The 22,620-nt window shown below is 32.6% G+C and overlaps 2 protein-coding genes across 11 annotated transcripts in view; one reads left to right on the forward strand and one right to left on the reverse strand.

Moving 5' to 3' along the window:
• On the reverse strand, positions 1 to 18,849 carry LOC148625659 (uncharacterized). Of its 9 annotated transcripts, XM_088569326.1 has the most exons (15): positions 18,810 to 18,849; positions 13,099 to 13,197; positions 11,324 to 11,605; positions 10,719 to 10,838; positions 10,293 to 10,403; positions 9,748 to 9,858; positions 8,550 to 8,657; positions 6,731 to 6,844; positions 6,304 to 6,417; positions 4,881 to 4,988; positions 4,265 to 4,499; positions 2,970 to 3,238; positions 2,085 to 2,230; positions 1,253 to 1,337; positions 1 to 104 (listed from the first exon to the last, which is right to left on the reverse strand). In XM_088569326.1, the coding sequence occupies exons 3-15, from the start codon at positions 11,502 to 11,504 to the stop codon at positions 28 to 30; spliced, it is 1,779 nt and encodes a 592-aa protein (XP_088425452.1). In that variant the 5' UTR covers positions 11,505 to 11,605; positions 13,099 to 13,197; positions 18,810 to 18,849; the 3' UTR covers positions 1 to 27. The 9 variants fall into 9 exon arrangements, with proteins under 9 accessions (XP_088425452.1, XP_088425448.1, XP_088425449.1 ...); XM_088569322.1 differs by lacking the exons at positions 13,099 to 13,197; positions 18,810 to 18,849 and adding an exon at positions 11,916 to 12,073; XM_088569323.1 differs by lacking the exons at positions 13,099 to 13,197; positions 18,810 to 18,849 and adding an exon at positions 11,916 to 12,073 and having other exon boundaries at positions 1 to 1,025.
• LOC148625660 (uncharacterized) overlaps positions 13,270 to 22,620 on the forward strand; it is a 15,810-nt gene continuing 6,459 nt past the window's right edge. The window contains exons 1-10 of one of the 2 annotated variants that reach the window (XM_088569320.1): positions 13,270 to 13,416; positions 15,383 to 15,664; positions 16,001 to 16,123; positions 16,334 to 16,444; positions 17,138 to 17,260; positions 18,410 to 18,523; positions 19,714 to 19,827; positions 20,719 to 20,832; positions 21,181 to 21,294; positions 22,077 to 22,190. In XM_088569320.1, the coding sequence (XP_088425446.1) occupies positions 13,347 to 13,416; positions 15,383 to 15,664; positions 16,001 to 16,123; positions 16,334 to 16,444; positions 17,138 to 17,260; positions 18,410 to 18,523; positions 19,714 to 19,827; positions 20,719 to 20,832; positions 21,181 to 21,294; positions 22,077 to 22,190 (1,279 nt within the window). In that variant the 5' untranslated portion in view covers positions 13,270 to 13,346. The remainder of the gene's footprint in view (positions 13,417 to 15,382; positions 15,665 to 16,000; positions 16,124 to 16,333; positions 16,445 to 17,137; positions 17,261 to 18,409; positions 18,524 to 19,713; positions 19,828 to 20,718; positions 20,833 to 21,180; positions 21,295 to 22,076; positions 22,191 to 22,620) is intronic. The other variant, XM_088569321.1, reaches the window with a different exon arrangement.

Consider the following 22,620-nt stretch of genomic DNA (forward strand, 5'->3'; position numbering starts at 1 on the left):
TTAAAGTAAATAGAGCCATGTACTTTATTAGTTTATAGACATTTGACCTTTGATCCAATCGACAAACTTGTACACATTTGCGTATACTCCAGGTATTTCAGGTTCTGTAAAAGAAGAGAAATAGTGATATTCTGTTGAAATAGTATTACATTTTTGTATTACATATACACATGTAACAACTGTAGTAAGTAAATGGGCAAGTTTAATGTATACATGTAGGTTACTTTTTGATACTGTTATTGCATACCATTCTAAGAGATTAAGAGTATTCAATGGAACCAAGGTTCGAGTAGAAATAGAAAGAATATAATCCAAAGATAAAGGCTATACAGGGGAAACAAATACACACAACAAAGAACATGAAATAAGCAAAATAAAACGTGCAAAGAAACAAAATCAAACTGGGAGCATGGATTAGGTGCACCGGTAGGGTAAGCGTCCTCAATATCTGCCGAGTTGCTCAGAAAATGTCAACAATAGTTAAAAGGATTCAAATAATTCATGAATATTTTGATGTTCTTTTTATTGACATTGATAAAAAAATATCACCACAGTGTAATTTTATCATAGACAACATAATCCAAGTAACTTAGTATATCCTCAATTGAGTAAAAGACCATGATCATGTTTAAGTATTAATTCGTGGTGTCCTATTTGCTCAATTACTTCATTCTGACGCATTTGGTATTAAGTTCGCTTCGACATCACGTGACTCCCATGATGTTTAAATATGGCAATCTAAACGATGGGGCTTACAATCTCGCATTTGATTGGACAAAAGTGATGATAACTGTGAAATTGAAAGTTCCAGTAAGGAGCTTTTTTGTCCGCAATATTTTCATTAAAAACAATTTTGACTTGCATACATTGGTTTACTTGTTGAAAAATATAGCACAGTGATAATACTGTTCACCAAATAAAGTCTAAACCGGATTTGATATTTTCATAATAGACTGACAAAACGAGAAAGTGCGTCGGCTATCCTTTTTCAAAGACAGTATTTGTTTTAGTTTTGCAGTTAAAGCCTACAAGAAAAGAAAAACAAACTGTTAAAGGTATATTTCATGTAATTATAATTTTGAATTTTCCAGATTATAAAGGTGTGTATCTGTGTGTGTGTGTGGTCAATGTATTCTTAAAGTAATATCAATATCGGAATAAATGTATATATTTTTGCTAAACTGTCAATTTCTTTAATGAGTTATGAATTAGGTCATAAATTGCTATGAATTGAAATCAAATCTTTACTTACTTGCACAATCTATACCCCAAGAAACAATACCACTGACATGCCAAGCATTATTTATTTGACACATTAAAGGACCGCCACTATCACCCTACAAATGCATAAACTATCATGAGATCGATCCTGATAAAATCTGTAAACACAACATCTTTTCAAATAACGTTTTAAAAATGCCACTGACATTCGTTTACTAGAACAAAACATGTTTTCATCATGAACTCGTGGATTATTATAGTGTATCTATCTGCATCATGAGAACCGATTTGTTTACCGTGTCATAGTTTTTCTTTTATTTTGTCTACCCAGGACAACTTGGTGGGGTTTCTGGAAAAGCAGAAAATGCTTATCCTACCAGTGCACCTGGTCCATGCTCCAAGGTTTTGGTGAAGTCCAGGTTGTTTATTTAGTTTTTGTTTCTTTTTACATATTTTTATGTTATTTTGTGCTCTTTTTGTGTGTGTCTATTTTTGATGCATATTGTTTATCCTTGGCATATGTAATTTTGATTTCTGCTCGAATCTTGGTTCCCATGATTACTCTTTCCTCTATAGCACAATGCCGTACTTAGCGGGTATTTCATTTAAAGCAAAGGATATTTTACCTATATTTGTATACGGTACACCTACTTTATGGTGAATTATTTCTTTTTCTGTTTGCTATTTGTTGGTAACTCTTTGTTATTCATTGTTTGTCACCTAATCTTTGTTTAATTTGAACATATAAAATATTGTTTTAGAAGAAACTGTAAATTCATGACAATTCAGGATGCCGAATTAGACAACTACTTAAGTAAACAGATTGCAGATCTTATTTTGGCTGTAAACATGTTCTGAGATACCTGACATGCATCATTTTTTCCCTCCTGGAAGCCAGCACAAAACATGTACTTAGTTATTTGATTCTTTAAAGCATCACTACCATTGCATTTGTCATTACTAACTACCGGCATAATGGTATTTTTTAGAACACTTTCGTTACCTGTACCTGTTTTGAAAAGAAACAAACTTGTAGAATTAAAATTAGTCATTTCAGACCTGGTATGTCTCACTTTTATCATTGATAACCCTGTGTTATCTCTCTTTGGTTCACTATTATTTTCATGTTTGGCGTTTTATGATGTAGATAGGTACTTCCGAAAAAAACATGTACAACTTTGACTTTGTCCTACAAGACTAAAATAGAACTCAAGAAGACCCATCGGTATCATTACATAAAAAACAAACAAACAAAGAACGGAACAAACAAAACAAAAACAAAACAAACAAAAACAAACAAACAAAAACAAAAACAAAAACTAACAAACAAGGATTATTATAGTTTAAAGTGAAACCTCTTGGGTTACATAAAAGTAATTAATTTTTGAAAACTTGTACATACTAAAGATTTTTTAGCAGATAAAAGAAGGAATAATTGTTTGAATTCAAGTGGTGTTTCATACTTTAAAACCGATTTAGTAATTACGCTTTCCAAATGAAAAGGAAACGATTTATGCTACCGTTGCACCTTGTCCATACATCCAGTTTTTACTGTACTTTTGTTTCTTTGTATACAAGTTATTTGATTATTTTATTCTTTTTGTTGTGTGTGTCTAATTTCTTTGTCCTGTCCTTATCGTTGGAGTAAATTCTTTTAGATTATTGATCGAATACAGGATTCCTTGATTTCCAATGACCTAACATAGGAAGTTATTTTTGAACATTTATTTGATTGGAACACAACATACCTTGTGTTTCACCCCATCCGGCTACAATGCATATATCATTTATAACTGGTTCTCTTTGTGGGAGACACACTGGTGATACATAGTCTGTATACTTCATAGGTTTATCAAATTTGATTAACGTTATATCCTTATCTAAAGGATTATAGTCATCATTCAAAGGATTCGGGTAGGACAGAATTTTGCTGACTTTGCGTATTTGATGGGTAGGTTCTTGCCCAACTTTCTTGTGGCGTCCCGCTACAACTTTCCATCTATTCGTGTCTTTTGACCTACACGGTATAAAGTTATTCACGCTTGATATCTTATATCTTTACAAATAATAGAGTTTTGTAGGAAGATCATTCCACATTACTTTTTAAAAAATTATTCTAGTTCTAATTATTTACAATAATATGGTTTTAGGCTGTAGCAATTTAAAAACTATTGTCGCTATTATGAACTTGCTTCATGAAGACGGCAACAGGCTAACTTCAGAGAGCCTTCATGAACCATGTAACTGCATATTTCTAACAAGCCAGCAATAGTACTACAATGTTGGTGTAGTATATTCTTTATGTGCTGCTGAAAAAATTGTGGGGAGGGGGTTCCGTTTTAGGTTAGTTCAAAACGCAGTTTAATGATAAAAGGCAATTTGAGAATAGTCGTCGAGTTGACTGAACTCATTCATTTGCAAACAGTCCGACACACTTGAGCAAACCGTTTCTGCATCCGAATGAAGCATGGTTTTTACAAGGGCAACTACAGCAAAAAGAGGAGTGACTAATCAAACCATTCAATTTCAGTTTCCATTATATAAATAACGTATCTCTGAAGTATACTCATTTCAAGTATCTCCCTTTGTTCCACCCAAAAGGACATGAAAATAAAAACACAACAGACACACTTTCTTCAGCTTCATACCTAGACTTTAATCTATACATAGGCGCTACAATACGTTTGAAAATGACAAGCCAGATGACTTTCCAGTTGTAAACCTTTCAATTTTTGGTAGCAATATACAAAAATCTATAGTCTAAAGAGTACACATACTACATTAAACCCGTTAATGTGGTGTTTATAGTAGAGTGAAGATATTGTTACTCAGTTTGACTATGTTTTAAGATTGTGCTGTCTTTGAATTATCATTATGTTTTGATGTTCAGTGTTGCTTTGCCGCTTTCAGATAGAAATTCACCTGTTTAAAATCTGAATTAGGTACTGTCATCTTTACTTTTAGATATGTTCAAAATTTAAACTCAAAGTTATTCAGTTGTGTTTTTAGCAAAGGTAATCTCATTTCTTATCATTACACTTACGTCAGGAAACAGTGGGAAGCTGTGATGGCATACGATTCAGAAATTAAAGCAGCACCACATTCATGTTCAAATTTACCATTTTTATTAACGTCCAATATTAACTGAAGAACCCACGGCCACGAATGCTTAGGTCGTACAGAACAACCACCAACGATTCTCCACAATTTAAATTTTGGACAGTCAGGGTGTTTAATGTCAGGCTGTATTGCCTGAACACCACATTGGGATGCTGGACCTGTTTATAAAAAATGACGTTATTGGCAGGGTTGAGGTAACTATACATTCTCCGTAACCTTCTCATAGTAAAAAAAACACGAATACAAAAAAATCACAACAAAACAAAACAAACAAACGTACCCCCGTTAAAAAACCACACACACACACACACACACACACACAACAAAAAAACCCAAAAAACTCCGACACTTTACCTTTTATTACTCCAGAAATGAGTTTATTGATTTGTTGTTTATTTTGCTTAGTACTGATATTGCTTTCTTTAATGTTGAAATAAGAGTATAGGTTTTTTCAATGAAAGTTTATTGTCTATAGATAGTTAAGATACCATTCTTTAGTTTGTTTGAAATCTTTCCAATAGTCTTTATATGAAACTTACAATTTTCATCACTCCTGTCGTTGCAATCTGGAGTTCCATCACATTTCTTACTCAAGGGAATGCATTGTTTACCGTCTGCACATGCGAATTCTGACGATATACAGGGACCTTTAAAGCAAAGGTTTATTTACTGTCGTTAGTGCAACGGAGTCGATATATGATAACTTTTTTGAAAAAAAAATAGTGTTCTGTATACAGTCTGTACACAATTTATTTTGAAATAAACATAAAAAAGCTAGGATGCTTTTGAAGCAGTTTACATTCGTAAGTTATGATTTATCTTTGTAAGCTGTATCCAGAAAGATGTACTTGTAATTTGCTGTTCTTAAATGAACTTAAGAAAAATAACAGCCTGAGTAAAGTAATCAAGGGAACCAATATTCTAGCGGAAATCAAAAGAGCACAATCCATAGGCAAACATCAGATAGGGAAAACAGACAAGCACAACAAAGAACATTGAATAACCAACATGATACGTACAAAGTATCAAAAGTTAATAAATAACTCGGACTCAACTAAAAACTGTGTGAATGGGCCAGGTGCACCGGTATGACAAGCGTCCTCTGCTTTTTTAGAAACGCCCGCCGAGTGGCTCATAAAAAGTAAAGTCCGAGGTAAACGAGAGAGGAAATATTTGTAGTGATGACTTCAATGTTGTAACAACATAACACTGTTCCAGAAGCTAACTGAAAGATCAGCACGGTTCAAAAAGTCTGCGAAGTTTAGCAAGTTCTGGCATAACGTATGAAAACTCCATACGCAGGTGCTGAAGGGATGTTGCCACGGATGAAAGGAAAGTTCGCAATACGGAACACAAGTTCATCGCGTTTGTCGTATAGTTTGGTCAATAGTTTTCCTTTCCATCGATCTCTATTTGTAGGTTAAGTTACGAGGTTGACCTCACAGTGTAATCTCAAGTTCTTTGGGGTGGTTTCGTTGTATATAATCCTTGATACTAAAACTATGATTGAGTAATGATAATACGTCATCTATATAGCGGAAATTGAGATCAAAAGATTAGGCTAAACGACGTTCCTTCTTTTGGATCAGATCAGCTATAAAGTCAGACTCATAAAAGTGAAGGAATAGGTCAGCGAGTAGAGGAGTACAGTTTATTCTTATTGGATTGCCAACCGTTTTTTTTTAAAACGCGTCCACCACACTAGACAAGTAGTTGTCGATCAAACATTCCTGCAATTTGAAAATATCTGCTTCGGTATACTTGGAGGATGATTTGGAATCGTTTTTACAAGATACGGATGTAAAAGACCTCATGAAATGGGAGAAACAAGCAGCAAATATAAATAGAGTTAAAAACTGAAAAATAAAAGCAAATTATCGACCCTTCTTTAAAATAATATGTGTGAATAGTCCATATTTAATATGAAACCAGGTTGTAAAACAAAATTGCGTCCAAACTTACAGTTTTGTTTTTCGTCACTCCCATCTTTGCAGTCAGGGTATCGATCACACACCTTGTCTTTAGGGATACATTGTTTACCGTCTGCACATGAGAATTCGGACGATGTACAGGGACCTTTAAAACAAAGGTTTTATTACTGTCGTTAGTGCAACGAAGTCGATATATGATAACGTTTTTTGAAAAATAAGTGCTATGTATACAGTCTGTACACAATTTATTTGGACATAAGCACAAACAAGCTAGGATGCTTTTGAAGCAGTGTACATTGATAAGTTATGATTTCAAAGACCTCATAAAATGGGAGCAACAAGCAGCATATATAAATAGAGTTAAAGGCAAATTATCGACCCTTCTTTTAAACGAATGTGTGAATTGTCCATACTTAATATGAAACCAGGTTATAAAACAAAATTGCGTCCAAACTTACAGTTTTGTTTTTCGTCACTCCCATCTTTGCAGTCAGGGTATCTATCACACACCTTCTTTTTAGGAATACACTGTTGACCGTCTGCGCATGCGAATTGTGATGATGTACACCCACCTTTAATGAAATAAAATACATGTTTAGATGCGAGTGATAAGAAAGATGTAAGAAACGAACACAAAAATATCCTTTTGATTTTAGGCGAAAGGGGTTCAGATCAAATAGTTTATTCTTACATTACGTGAAGGAATATATAAGAATCAGGCAAAATTGAAAAATAATGGGTCATGCTAAAAATAGTGAGTCATGCTAAAAAAATAATGAGTCATAAAAAACAACAGAAATTTGACCGTTGGCACGTAGTTCACGGTCTAATGAAGAGAAATTGTTAAAAAAAACAAAAAAAAACCCCACGAAATTGACCCTGTTGACAAGTAGTTCACGGTCTAATGAAGACAAATTGCTAAAAAAAACAACAACACGAATTTGACCCTGTTGGCACGTAGTTCACGGTCTAATGAAGACAAATTGCTAACAAAACAATAACACGAATTTGAGATACCTTCTTTCCACGCCCCGTGCAGGTCCGGGTGTTAAAAGAATAGGCCTGCAGCAGCGCTAAGCTTGTCGTAAAAGGCGACTAAATAGTGCTCAGAACCCTAGCCGGGGGCTAGGGCGCTTTACCCACAGAGCAACTGGGATGTGTGCCCCAGGTGGTTGAATGGGGTACCCCTGGCGTGTTACATGCTGGGGTTGTCAGGCTATAATACGGAAAACCTGACCGCAAACCATAGTGGTGCACCGTGTTGGGAAAGATGCCACGTTCCTCTTACGTTTAAGAACCCTACTGTGGTATTCTCACGGAGTAGGAACCATAGGGCTCCGCCACAGGAGGCTAAATTGCCCGACCCTACCCACCTCTCCCTATTTCCAGTGGCAATCAAAATTTGTCGACCCCATTGTCCTTGTGTCCCATTCCTTTTTCATTTCATCATCATTTCATGTTCATTTTATCATCAATTTCATGTTCATCGTCTGAATATAGCTGAAATTTTGCTGCTCGGACGTTAAACCCCAACAAACAAACAAACAAACCTTCTTTCCACAATATGTTGCATAACAAATGTTTTCATAATAAGGAATTACACCATAAAACAATGTAAATCCTGTCAATGAACTGCTTTTATGATGAGACGTGACTTCAGATTGATTGAAAATTCTGTAGACATCAAGTCAAAATAACTTACACCAAAATAATAATAAAAAAAACATCAGTAGGAAAGCATTTGTGTAATGAGATTTACAACTTAATCATAAATTAAAAGAATGGCAAATCTGTATGTGAAAGTTTAAATCTAGAAATTAGAGGTATTCACAGGGCTATGATTAAATTTTAAGAAATAGAACTGGAGTAAAAACACATTATCACAAGTGCCGATAAAGGCACATATTTAACGAGAGCGCGACAATTTTTCCGTGCACGTGATAAAAACGTGTGATTTTATTGTGGTCAATCACGATTAACAATTATTTTTCACATTTATTATAATTTTCTAAATAGTTTTTTTGCTATTTTCAACATAGTATTTGAACTTCGTAATTAGCGGATTGGTATTCATGTCGTGGCGGGAAAAGTCTGAAAGTGGAATCAAGTTTTTAACGTGAATTATTTACACAGAAAATATTCGATAAATCAATGCTGTCTATATAATGAATAGGTGAGCAAAAAAAAAAAAAAAAAAAAAAGGTTCAAATTAAAACGTTTTATTTCTGACCCCTTTCCCTATTAAATCAAATGTGAAATTTCTGATCTGCTTCTTACATCCTATTTCATCACTCCCATCTGGACAATCTCTATTGCCGTCACATTTTCTGTTCTTAGGAATACATTGCCCTGACTTTTTACACTTAAATTGTCTGTTTGTACATTCTGAAAAAAAAATGTTTCAATACAAAATATGAAAGGACAGCAAAGGTCAATTAAGATACATTGTGTTATAACTATTCAACCTACTTAAGGAGGTAGACTTAAGGTAAGGGACAAAACTCTTTAAATCAGTGATATGCTTGTTTCATATTCAATTTCATCACAGCCTATCAAGTTTTCATTTGAAACAGAATGAAATCAGTCCAAGTTATTTTGATGCTCACACGAGATTGATGTAAATTCTAAACACAAACGTTCCAATGACTTGTAGGAGTTGCGTCGCTTACTGTTGGTTTACCTTTTTAAAGCAGAGGTTGCAGAGATATGATGTAATGATTAAGTAGTACAAATGGTTCATTGGATGGATATAAGCTATCTTCAATCTACCCTCAGATATATCAAAATGTTTACACACATTAAAACAAAAGTATGATGCAAACAATATGAAAAATGACAAGATGAGCAGAGTGACCGGGAAACTGTTCTCTGTTTACGATTTGGGTATTCTAGTTGTTATATCCGTTTTCAGACAAACATGATTCAGTGAAATTGGTCATATACAGTAAAACATGACAAAACCGAACCATTAAAAACCGGAGACTATACATCTTAAAAAGACCTTTCAAAACGTTTTGGAAATGTGTTTGCACTAGCGTTTACCAAACGGAACTTCAACATCAAAGCTTCTGTAAAGGTAACAAGACTACACTGTAATTTTTTGCACATTTTTCTCCTCAGAAACACACTCGTGAGGAATTTATACTATGACTTTGACCTTCAAAAAAAGGTTAGGTTTAGACAGGTCTCATTTTACATTGTAACCCAAATAACTCAAATAAATGGAGAGCTAAAATGAATACATTGCTTGAGCAAGGAACCGGTATTGCGCCATTGCTAGCAAGATTGCGTACACTTTAACGACGGACGCTCATTAGGTTGGTATTTGTGCTGACAAAATGATTTTTAACATACTTAAAATAAGTTCCTCCTATTTGAATGCATCTTATCAAACTTTGCTACATGCTAGCTCGACCCAGTCGTCATTAGAATTCTAGTTATATTAACACATCTGATTTAAGGACGTTTTACTTGCCGCAAAAAGCTTCGTCGCTGCCATCAGGACAATCATATCTGCCGTTGCAACGTTTTCTCTTAGGAATACATTTTCTGCTGCCTTTGCACTGGAATCGAGGGGGCCTACAACCTAATGGTGATCAAAGTTTCAAACTTTCCATTGGAACATTTCATGATAAAATTGTTAGAAGACTTGTATTGAACTAAGGGTAAAAGCGAAAAGGATTCTTCCTTTTGTGATAATACTCAACATCAAAGCTTCTACAAAGGTGACAAGACTATACTGTAATTTTAGCAATTGTTTTTCCTCAGAAACTCACTCGTGCGGAATATATGCTATGGCTTTGACCTTCAAATTACTAATCAGAACTACTATTTTACATATTCATATGCCTAAGTATTGTAATTCTGGGGATAATTTGGCGTAGAGCAAAGAATATACAATGCTTCCAAACTTAACTCCATTTAAATCACACATAACTGAATTTTCAATGGACTCGCAATTAGAATTTAAGTAAAATGTTGAAAAAAAATAAGGATTCATTTTTTAAATGTTTTACTTGCCACACAGTAATTCGTCACTACCATCTGGACAATCGATTCTACCATTGCACCGTTTCCTCTCATGAATACATTTACCGCTACTTTTACATTTGAACCTTTTGCGTCCACAACCTAAGGGGTAGTATATTTGTATGTCCTTCTGTTTTGTTGAGAGCATTGAAGCGATAAAATTAGTTACGGTTTGATCCATTGTTTGATGTGGTATCAACTGCCGATGTGCTTTTTTGAGAGTTTTAAGATTGGCAGTGTGAAAAATCTATGCACTGCCATTCTTAAATACTCTATTATGGCAATTACTGGTTGATAATAACAAAGTTCACACTCGATACAAGTAATTAGAACACACAACAAATAGTATTTGTCAACTTAATCACACGTTTCTGTTCATATTTTAAAAGGAGATAAAAACTTCATATTTGATCTCACCTTTAGTAGGACAATTGACTTCGTCACTGCCATCGTTGCAGTTTCTTTTGCCATTACAAACCAGTCTTTTATTGATACACTTGTTCTCGTTCTTACACTTGAAAAAGCGTGGACCACAATCTGCCACATTATATATCAAATACTAAACCCTTTAAGTAATTATTTAATGAAGATGAAATATCAAAAAAAAGATTTAAAGCTTCATAGTTAACATTATATCTATCATGAATATCATAAAATTGAAAAAAAATTTTTTTTTGCTTACGTAGACAACTTAAAAAAAACAAACGTTTAGATGATGTTATGATTACAATCGATATGAATATCTATTTCTGTCGACTTTTTTGGTTTGAAATAAACAAAAAAAGTTTTAAAGCAACAGTTGTTATGGTATACCGACATGAAGTTAAAATCACCCGTTTCAGATACAGTAAGATTTCAGGAAGCATTCTTTGTTAAATATTGCATCCTTTAAATTCGGCAGTGATAAATTGTATTTTTCAAACAAATTAAAATATTTAAGTACCCAAAAGATACTATCACAAGTGATGTGAAAAATGAGTCTATGCAATGGCTTTTTAATTGCTATTATGAAAATCACATACCGCATTCATATTCAACTGTAAGATAAACAGACGTTCCTGGGCAAGGATCCTGAAAGATACTGTTTGATGAGAAAATTGTACATTTTTTCTTCCCGTCACACAACTGTCTTGTTTTACTTAAAGCATTGTTTTGAGAACCACATCTAAATCTTCCTATTGTTGGGCTTCTACAAGTTCTCATGTTTGATCGGCCATACGTTGATGAGACAATACTCAAAACTCTTTTCCCTTTGCATGATATTGTTTTTCTGTCTCCTTGACATATTATTACTCTTCTTTGTCCTATATTCATACAAAATAATTATTTAACAACAATATTTATAACGCTCTTATTATGCTTCATTAAATATTTCAGCTATTCTTAATATAGTAAATTTAAAGGAGAAGTGCATAAATGAAAACAAAACCAACAGATACGAAAGTTTTTGAGAAAAAAGACTCTAAAATAAATTTATGATGGCGAGCAAATTTAAAATCATTATATTTTAATGGCTGTTTTCACCTAACATTTATCATTTATAGCTTGTAAACAAAGTTAAAACTACAAGGACATAAATGGAACACAAATGAATGTAAAAGGAATGAAACATACCTTCAGAAAATTCAAAAAATAGAAATATAACTGTTACAATAGAAGTGCGAAACCAAGAAAAATTCATCCTAGATGTACACAGAGTAATCACAATTTATAATACTATTTGTAGCTAATAAAATTCATATTTCGTAATTCAGTCAGAAAATACATGTTGTATTAAATCTTTTTATGCCAAGTAAATACCAATACATTGTAGCTTTCCCTTTTTAGCCACGACCGTGAATAAGTATGAATAAAAATTAAATATAAGTTTTGTTTGGCAAACTTAAGCACGCATGCAACAAAAATAATACGATTTTGTTGAATTTGGAACCATAATAAATTAACTTGATTATTGTATCGTAACAGCAGTTATGTAACTGTTTATAACAAGCTTATACGGAAAGAAGTTGAACATTAATTAAAACTGCGCCAATTATCTTCCATTCGTACATTATGACCCCGAAGTTTAACTGTGTTTTTTTAGAAAGGGAATTACTTCCTGTTTTACGGTTACCGTTAACTTAACAAGAATATGTTACAGTTTTTGGCGTTACAACGACGTAAATAAAAAATTGACGGCGAAAAAAAATGACGCTTGTCGGAATATATTCAATCCTTTTTCGGAAAATATCCATCATATTGATTGCATATAGGTTGAGTTTACTTTAGTATATTCTATGCCAAGCCTACCTAATCATTCGAAATCAGTCCTTGGTATTACTACATAATAGTTTTCAAAAAACCGTTCAACGGCAATCGTGAGTGTAGTGACATAATATTACATAATGAAAATAAATACTAACACTTGTCAATATTTCTAGTGTTGATTTGTAACATTTATAAATTTTTCAGCTCGTTTTCTTCCATTCACGAAAAGAAAACTTTTTAGGAAATTCTTAATCTCCAATAGGAATTCTTAAAAAAAAAAACTTGTTTCAATTCACTTTTGAATCTAATAATGTGACTTAAAATGGCAAATATCCTGTTGTTGCCTTTTTTCAACTTAAGATACATGTTCATAGGAAATGCGGTGGTAAGACATTTTTCTCTGAATAAATATTCGTCCTTGTAATCATAGTTCACTTTTGTAAATTCAGAAACGACAAGTTTTCAAGTACAATATAAATATGATTTCATCATTTATAAAGGCTTACAGCAAAGGCTACAAGCTAAGGTGTGTTAGATCGAAGATATTTACATTTTCTTTTGTAATTTCTCCTAAACGTCTTTATTTCACCAGAATATTGTCATTGTAATCCCTCCACTGTAACATGTGCAACTGTATATTGCTTCTTTCCTGGTAAATAAACATAATTAGTGTAAATCACCATGAAAAAATTACCACTTTCCTTACAATCTAAAACTATTCATTATTTTGTTTTCTAAAGTTTTTTCTTTTCTTCTGGATTTTTCATAATTTTGAATTTTGAACATTTCTCTGATAAAATGGACTTGTGTAGATATACAACTGTTGTCTTGACAGTTTTAATGTTCTCTTCTTTTGTCTTCACGCAAGGTAAGATTTTAGAATACTACGTAGATCGTCCTTGCCTAATTGTTTGAGAATTTCTACTACTTCGGTACCATCGACGAACAAAAATAATCAGAGAAGAATATGTGAAAGAACACAATTGATTGTATGCTGTAATATATATTTTGACTGGCACTTATTGTTAGTTATAATAAGCCGATTTTCATAATTATAATATGCACAAATACATCGTGTAGAAAAAGTAATAACTATTTCCGCCTCCTAAAATGGGCATATGTTTCCATATTCATAAAACTTAATTACGTTTTCCAAATCCTGTGTCATGATTTTGTATTTCTTGTGAAACCAAATATTGCAATGTGCACGAAAAATACTGATTAAGTTTTTTGAAACGTTTAGATATATGTATTTTTCAAGTCCTCTTAAGCAAAAAGTATACTAATGATCAAACCAGGCGCAACTGTATCGTAGAATGTAATATACCTGGTTCTTAAATTTTCTTTGAATTGAAATTTATTTGAAGAATAAAAGACATTTTTTTATCTATCGACAAAGGAAATATTTGGAAGTAGTTATAAGTTAAATATCTCTTTTTTAAAGGTTGGGGAAGAAGAGGACCAAGACATAAGAGAAGACATTTTTGGGACAGATTCAAATTTAAACCAAAATGGGACAGATTCAAATCTAGACCAAAATGGGACAGATTCAAATTTAGACCAAAATTGGGTAAATCTCCTCATTAATTGTTTTTAAATCAACTAATTTGATTCTCGAAAGAACAAAATCATTAATTTCAATTGAGAAAATAATTTACGTCTTGGTTCTCTTTCTCAAATCTGTAGTTCATTGCCTGATTATAACAAGTATCGTGGTAGCTTTATATGTATACTAGCGTTAATTTCCATTTGTTTTTGTTGTGCTTTAAAACGTTTATCCGTAAAATATCTATTGGGATTGTACTATAGAGAAAAGATAGTAAACATCTGATAAATCATTACAAAAGTTTAGAGTTAAATATCTGTAAAACTACCTTGAACATGACGTTGACTTGCAAACAAAGTGGTAACATTTTTTTTAAAAGAAAATGCAATCTTGTAATTCTATTGTTATCAAATTGTAATGTAGTACACCTGTATATAGACTCTACTTACAGCCTGACATATCATTACGTTTGTTTCATTCGTACAATCTTAACAAAAATTTTAAAAAAGTATATAAAGACACCAAATTCAGTTCTGAAAACTAATCAATCAACAAGTTTCAGTGAAAAGATTTATTTTGCATGTAATTGTTTTCATTATTTTAAATTTAAGGATTGTTAAAAATTTTTGACCAGATTATGCGAAATTTAAGGATTGTTAAAAATTTTTGACCAGTTTATGCGAAATAGCCAACTTAGGGGCATGTTTACAAGCATTAACTGTCCCAAAGTTGGCATAACATTGTCAACCATTTTAAATTATCCTTATTTTTTAAGTTCTAATCAATTTGAATACAAAAATCAAAGCCTTAATTAGTTTGCAATTATTGGAATTACGGACTCCGGATTGATCGACGTTAAAGTTAGTTTATGGAAAAAGCTATCTTGCTCAGATGAGTAATATACAATAAAATATCTACATAAAGATTCTTCAGTAACGTGGATAAAATTATTCTCCACTCGAGGATGTTAAAATATTAAATTTACCATAGATAGTGGAAAAATAATTCAAATAAAGGAGAAACGGTTTCTCACATGAAATCCGAAGAAAACTTTGAAAATGAAAAATGTAAAACTCCCGCAGACATTTAAACATCACCAGTGGTAAAAAAGTCAAGTACATTTATAGCCTCCGTCTTAGAATTGGATAAAGTTATTTTCACTTCACTGCAGACATCGGCAGTCGTATTTCCTACAACTCTCTCGAACCTTGCATTGTCTTTAATATTTACTACAAATTTTCACATGGTAACCCATTCTCATATAATCAAAACAAAACTTTATTTATAGATACAACCATAATCATATGCAAATGGAAGTCAAAAGCAGTTAGATGTCGAGATGATAAAGTGCTGTCAATTACGTCAGCGCAGTTTGGCAGGACAAACGAAAATACATGTAGACCAATTAAACTCAACAAAGGAAAGTGTTTAACAGATATAACCCCAAATATTAAACAGCAGTGTGAAGGACGCTCCTATTGTAAAGTTACTGTTAATAGAAATGTCTTTGGAAATTATTGTCCCAATGTCGCTGGCTATTTAAAGATGATATTAAGATGCATCAGTCAAGGTCAGTATAAAATTCAATAACATGTATCGGAATAATCAGATCTATGTCGGATCTTTTCCATGCTTTAACAGTAACGTGAGTGAATTAAATCAAAACTAATATTTCAGATATAAATGCGATTTTGTAATGAATCAATTATGAAAACAGTGCATGTTTGATGACTTAATTATTACTCAAAAATAAAACCACGAACATTTTTTTGTAGCGATGCACCTTGAATTAATTTTTTCAAAAATTATCCTTGACCTATGATTTTCTTTATCAACAAGGGTTAGTTTCTATTGATCAAAATGATTTAAAGTAATTCAGTTTCATACTATATCAATAATATTTCAGCCCCTATTGCAAAAACATTTTGCATATCTAAGCCATGTCAAAATGGAGGGATCTGTACAGAGGAAGCTAAAGGTTATAGATGTACATGTAGACCGGGTTTCTCAGGATTCCAATGTCAGATTGGTAAGTCATCGTTAATTAGATGTTTACATAAGATTGATGTAAAATGCTCAATACAAACGTTCCAATGATTTTTAAGAATTGTGTCCCTTACCGTAGGTCTACCTCCTTAATACTTTTTGATAATCCGGTTAACCTGTTTACCCATTCCATATTCCATACACCGTCAAGTTTGTTTATTTTGAGCGAACCTTTTCCTGCTTTTAATTCCAGATCCGTATTGTGTTACTAAACCCTGTAGAAATGGGGGTACATGTACAAGTAATGTGAATGGATACACATGTGCATGCAAGCCAGGTTTTACTGGCTATCAGTGTGAGACAGGTACATTAAATTATATGCCCATTGTATTCTAACTGACATTATTTTTCAAAGAGTTTTCAAGGGAACCAAGATTACAGCGGAAATCAAAAATATATTCCAAGGGTGAAGACTAGACAAGAAAATAGACATACACAAAAGGAACATGAAATAACCAAAATAACACGTACAAAGAAACAAACGTAAATAAGTAACCCGGACTCAAATGAAAACTAGGAACATGGACCAGGTGCACCGGTACGGTAAGCGTTCCCTGTTTTCTAGGTGATTTTCAATGATTGAATGGTTGTGTATTGAACGAGGCTTATCTAGGGAGCATTAAATTTACTTACAAAAAATGTAATAAAATATACTTAAATAACATTCGATCTGGTCAATATTGTAAAGACTTAAGATTCAAACTAAATTTAAATCATACATTTCAACCCAGCACTTATAAAGATGATCATAAATGCGACAACAGAATGTCAAAGTAAGACTAGTTATGTAGACTGTAACTGCTTCTGCTGACAGCTACCATCCCCTATCTGACAAGGTAGTTGAATAGACTGTTTTCCGTCACTTATATTAAGTAACGAACTCTCTTAAAATGCAAATAAGCTAATACATATAAAATGATATTGACTTCCACAGTAAAAGTTGTAGTGTAATAGTAATTTATATTGGCTTTATTGTTAATTATTGGTTCATTTTTAGATAACACAATTAAAAAGTATTGTTCATCTAAACCTTGCAAGAATGGAGGTGTATGTAAAGAAGGTGTAAGAGGTTATACGTGTATATGTAAACCAGGGCTTACTGGAAAACAATGTCAGGCCAGTAAGTTTTCAATTACATGCATTACAACTCAGATTAGAAAATATGAAATTATTTGATCATAATTTAATTTCAGAAGTAGTTCGTTTTCTGATTGAATCATAAATTTTGTTTATTATCTCATAGACCGAATTTTGTTATGACTGTGAGGTCAAAATGTTTTGAAACGATTTACTCGTTGGATTTAGGTATATAAAGAAATGACTGTTATGTTTTTAGTTATATTTAAAATTTAGTGCACCACGTAATTGAGGTCATTTCTTCATAGACCGAAAAAGTATAACAGTTATTCCTTAGATATTTTTAAGTCTAAAGTATTGTGATTAAATTAAAGTTTGTATATAAAATGTCGGAGAGGAGTTGGATCAATGCAAAAATACTAATCATATAAACATTTCGGTATGATATATACATGTTTCAAGGAGTAGCCTCTTAGCATTATTGGACTCAATTAAAAAAGCAAAAATATCGATTAGGAAGCAAAAATCCAGTACCGATAAGTTCTGCCAAAGTATTCAAGGGAGCCGAACAGAACGACTTTATGTAAAATGATGAAGTGTAAACAGAACCAAAATGTTCAATATTTACCTTTATTTATTATCGCATACAAATGTACTTGTAAACATAAATCGTTATTGACTACAACAAATTTATATTGTTGCATTAACTTTGATCAAGCATACTTTATATATTAGAACATTTTGTAATATTGAAAACAATTGTACCAGGTGTTGAGAACTTAAGTATGGCCAAAGCAATACGATAGTTTGTTGTTAAATAGTTAGCGTATTGAAAGCTCTTTTTGTTACTTTATCAGGTAGTTGATCCATGTTTAACTGATAAGCTTAATAAACTTTAACTTAAAAATGCAAACTCAGTAGATTTGCTTCCGCAGAAAACTATGCTCCTGCAGCCCTTTTCACAAAAAAATCGTAAGAGTAAAATTAGTCGTTAATTGAGACTTCACAATACTTTGATCTAAAATGACTAATTTGACACATACGATTTTTTTTATGAAAAGAACTTCTTTTTTTAATCCTACATGCAAGTCAATTCCACAGGAACAACTGATGTCTTTCAACATCAGCATTCGCCAATGTTTTATAGAGATAATCTTATTTATCTTTCAATTATCTTTCAAATATTTTGCAGATATAAATGAATGTGTCAGTAAACCTTGCAAGAACGGGGGTATTTGTAAAGACAAAATAAATGATTATACATGTAAATGTAAACCTGGCTATACAGGGAAGCAATGTCAAACAGGTAAGTGCGTCCTGTCTTTATAAGTTATAAATTGTACGATTTGTTCATGTGTTGCTTTGTTCCTGACGTTGATTGGTCTGAGGCTTTCCCTTCATTTATACCTTCAGTATTGGTCCATACAAAAACCAATCTGTGCATGGTACATGACAAATTTTGTTTTCGAAACACAAATGCATTCTTTCTCAAAATTAAAAATTGTTATTTTATTAACTTCAACAATTAAATAGAAATAAATTACATAGAAAGCATTGACATTCATACCAGATAACCAAGTAAAATTTCTTACCATTGATCAGTTCGCAACCCCATTTAGAAAACCTGACTACGGCCATATTTTAACAGATGCAAAGAATCATTTGAACTTACACAAGGCAAGAAAAGATAGTGATCAAATCTTGCCACAGACATTCAAAAGAGACTCCATGCGTAACTCGAAGACCAAATATTTACAACATAGGGGTGTCCTTCATATCTTCCGATATCATTTGATATCACGAGATTTTCTCAAAAAACAGTCACTAATGCATTGTGATAATCAGCCGACTTTAAAAAAAACACACATTACAGAGATAATGGCTACAAATCATTAATGTCACGTTCCATAAACCCCAATGATAATTCTACCAAGTATTAGGTTTAACTGTTAAAGGTTATGACACCTAAATGCTGCATAATAATTTTTTGTCAATTATTAAATCGGAACAAATATGATATGTGATTGAATATTTGTTTTAAGACAAATGAGTTCATTTTATGGAGACATTCAAAACTAAAAAAGACGGTTACATTGTCTCTTCAATGTTTGACAAATAGTTGTCGTTAATTTTTCGATAAATTAAATATGAAATAGTCTCTTAGTGAACCTACTAAGGTCTAAAAATAGTGTTTCTTATTGTTTCATTTTTCATTACGAGTTGAAGAAAAAATGAACTGCTGTATTAATTTTTTTTAAATGGCAGTCTTTATAAAAATCAGACAGAAGGTGATTCATTTATGTCAACAACCTACCTAAATGATATTTCTAGTTAAGAAACAGTTACTGATCACGTAACCAGTCATAGCTTTTCATTTGATAGTTGCGCTTTTGAAAATAGATTGTACATGTAAATGTAAGTTTGAAAATAAACCTTTTGCATAACTTTTCATCTGTTTATAGTGTAAACTTTATTTCATTCGGTTTCTTTCCGCAGATATCGATGATTGTGTCAGTAAACCATGTAAAAACGATGGTACATGTAAAGATGGAATAAATATGTATACATGTATATGCAAACAAGGTTTTACAGGAAAACAGTGTCAATCAAGTAGGTAAAATTAATCATATAAAATACAAAAATGACAATTATACTAATTTTGCAAATTTCGATATGCTGTACGCATGTTTCAATGAGTAACCTCTCATCAGCATCGTTAGATTCAAGTACATAGGAAAGTCTTAACTTTGACCCTAATACTATACAAGAAGTGCTAAAAACAAAAACTATCGATATAGGAAGCCATAGAGGTTCTACCATATACAATACAAGGTAAAAAGCCTCCGTAATTTAGATAGTTGATGATATGATACAATTCGGAGTTGACAAGTCTGACTACTTGGTTGCTAAATACCCCAGAGGTCTTTGGTCCACTGGAGGTGGAATCGAACCAGTGGATATTTAAAACAAAAACACCAATTACACCAAAATCAAATTACAATATGCTGTACACGTTTTTCAAGGAATAAATATTAGCTTGGAACATGAAATTCTTAGTTGAAAATGTTGTCAGTTATATACTACAGTGAGTCACGGTTTTAAACCTTTATGTTCTTTATATTAGGTTAAACATTCTAAACGCTTACCCTACCGGTGCACCTGATCCATGCTCCCAGGTTTTAGTGGAGTCCGAGTTGCTCATTTGCTTTTGTTACTTTGTATGTATGATTTAGTTACTTGATATCCTTTGTTGTGTATGTCTGTTTTCCATGTCTGGTCTTTGTCCCTTGATTACATTCTTTTGATTACCGCTATAACCTTGGTTCCCTTGATTACTCTCTTACAACTTGCACAAAATTATGACAACTGAAAAGTGTAGCTAGTGATATATCTGACATTTCCATAGGGATGATTGCCATTTTTTGCCTGATACGAACAAAAAAAAATTATAAACATCAAGCCATTTGTATTGTTTGATTATTGGATATACATCTTTTTAAGATTTAAACCTCTGTACAAAAACCTCGTGCATGAATGGAGGGATCTGCAAAAATGGTATTGGTGGATTTACTTGTACATGTAAACCTGGATTCACTGGGAAACTGTGCCACGTAGGTAGGTATACAATTGTTACCGTCTCTCATTTCGTACCAATTAGTAAGAATTAAAATGAACAAGGAATTTCGATCAAGATTTTTATCTCAATATTTGCCCTATACAAATAACATCTGAAAAGTATGTTTTATTATAAAAAAATTACTTAATCGTTTTTTTTTCAAATTCTTAGCCGTCTGCAGCAATTAATTATTTGAGTAAAATAAAGTTTTTTTTACTACTAACCCTATTGTACTTTGACTGAATGGCATAGCTATGTACATTAGAAATTAATTAAAATATCTAAATATGTGTACAATTACAATAGAAACCTCTTTCTTACATGATTTACCTTTTTAATGTATTTAGATATTGACGAATGTGCCAGTAAACCATGTCTAAATGATGGTCTCTGTCAAGACGAGGTTAACAGTTTTAAATGTATATGTAAGCGAGGATATACCGGAGCAACATGTAAGACAAGTATGTTCAGTCTGTCAGTAAGATGAACTAACATCTGCGCCATGAAAACTGATTCATTCAACGGGTCATAGTTTTCCTTTCCTCATTAGTCTACCCCAGACTTGACTTTTTGTGAGCAACTGGGCGGGTGTTTCTAGAAAAACAGAGGACGCTTACCCTACCGGTGCATCTGGACCATGCTCCAAGTTTTTTGTGGAATCCGAGTTGCTCATTTGCCTTTGTTACTTTGTATGTATAATTTTAGTTCCTTTATGTCCTTTGTTGTGTATGTCTGTTTTTCATGTCTGGTCTTTGTTCCTGAATTACATTCTTTTGATTACCGCTATAACCTTGGTTCCCTTGATTACTCTTTAATAAATAGAACTCGTGTTTGAAATATAGATAATACTAAACAGACAAAGGAATGTTTATAATATTAAATGATGGGACAAATAAACTTTGTGGCGACCTCCACGTGAAATTCTTGCGAATCATGCATTCTTGTGAATCATGCATTCATGCCCAGTTTAGGACAAAAATCGAAATGAAAATCAAATCGAATTACAAAACAAAATACATGATCTTTACGTGAACACGACTCGCTTATATTTCATGCACGTGTTTCTCTTGGTGCCTTGTTTATTCTAATTGGAAGTAAGAATTTTGTTTTCATTTATGTTATTTTTGTCTTATTAACACTAAATAAAAACAGATTGCATGTTAGCGTCTTCGTATTGAATCATTGTGTAGTCGAAAATGCAAAATGCATGTCGGTAGTTTCACACTGCTTGGTTTTCTTTCAGACATAAATGACTGTATCGGTAAACCCTGCAAAAATGGAGGTATTTGTAAAGATGCAATTGATGATTTTACTTGTAAATGTAAACCTGGATTTACTGGAAAAAAATGCCAAACAGGTAATAAATAGATATGTCAGTATACGAAATGACCAGTCAGAATCAAGCTTTCCGAAATTTGATAAAAAATGTTCAGTGTTTGTTAACTCCGTCACTCTAAATCAAATATTTAAAACAATCCATTTATAAAGAAGAAATGATGTGATTTACATGTTTGATTTAGAGTTTGTTATTTTTTGGTCTTGTTTTCCTTATCTTCATTTTTCTGTGTTATGTCGTGTTTTTCTTATCTAACGTTTTTATGTGTAATCTACTTTCTTTGGTTCGCTACATTGTGCATGTAGATCGTCTTTTTCTCTGTTTTCACGTCTAGGCACGTTTTGGATTCTGACGTATTTGAATAATCCCACTGCTGACACTACGGTATTTATGCCGATATTGGGCGAGTTCACGCACTATACAATATCTTCCATCAGATAATGAGTTCGGT

This window comes from Perna viridis, chromosome 2 (assembly GCF_037379345.1).
Source record: "Perna viridis isolate PV_CMFRI_1.1 ecotype Kerala chromosome 2, ASM3737934v1, whole genome shotgun sequence".
Classification (NCBI taxonomy): domain Eukaryota; kingdom Metazoa; phylum Mollusca; class Bivalvia; order Mytilida; family Mytilidae; genus Perna; species Perna viridis.

Bases quoted from the DNA above. Each gene is read 5' to 3' on its own strand.
- LOC148625659 (XM_088569322.1), bottom strand. From the start codon at position 11,982: ATGAATTTTTCTTGGTTTCGCACTTCTATTGTAACAGTTATATTTCTA. The intron at 10,839-11,323 runs GTATGTGATTTT...ATAATGTGGCAG, and splicing joins TACAGTTGAATATGAATGCG to ATTGTGGTCCACGCTTTTTC. The intron at 2,231-2,969 runs GTATGTTGTGTT...TTTTCAAAACAG, and splicing joins CGGATGGGGTGAAACACAAG to GTACAGGTAACGAAAGTGTT.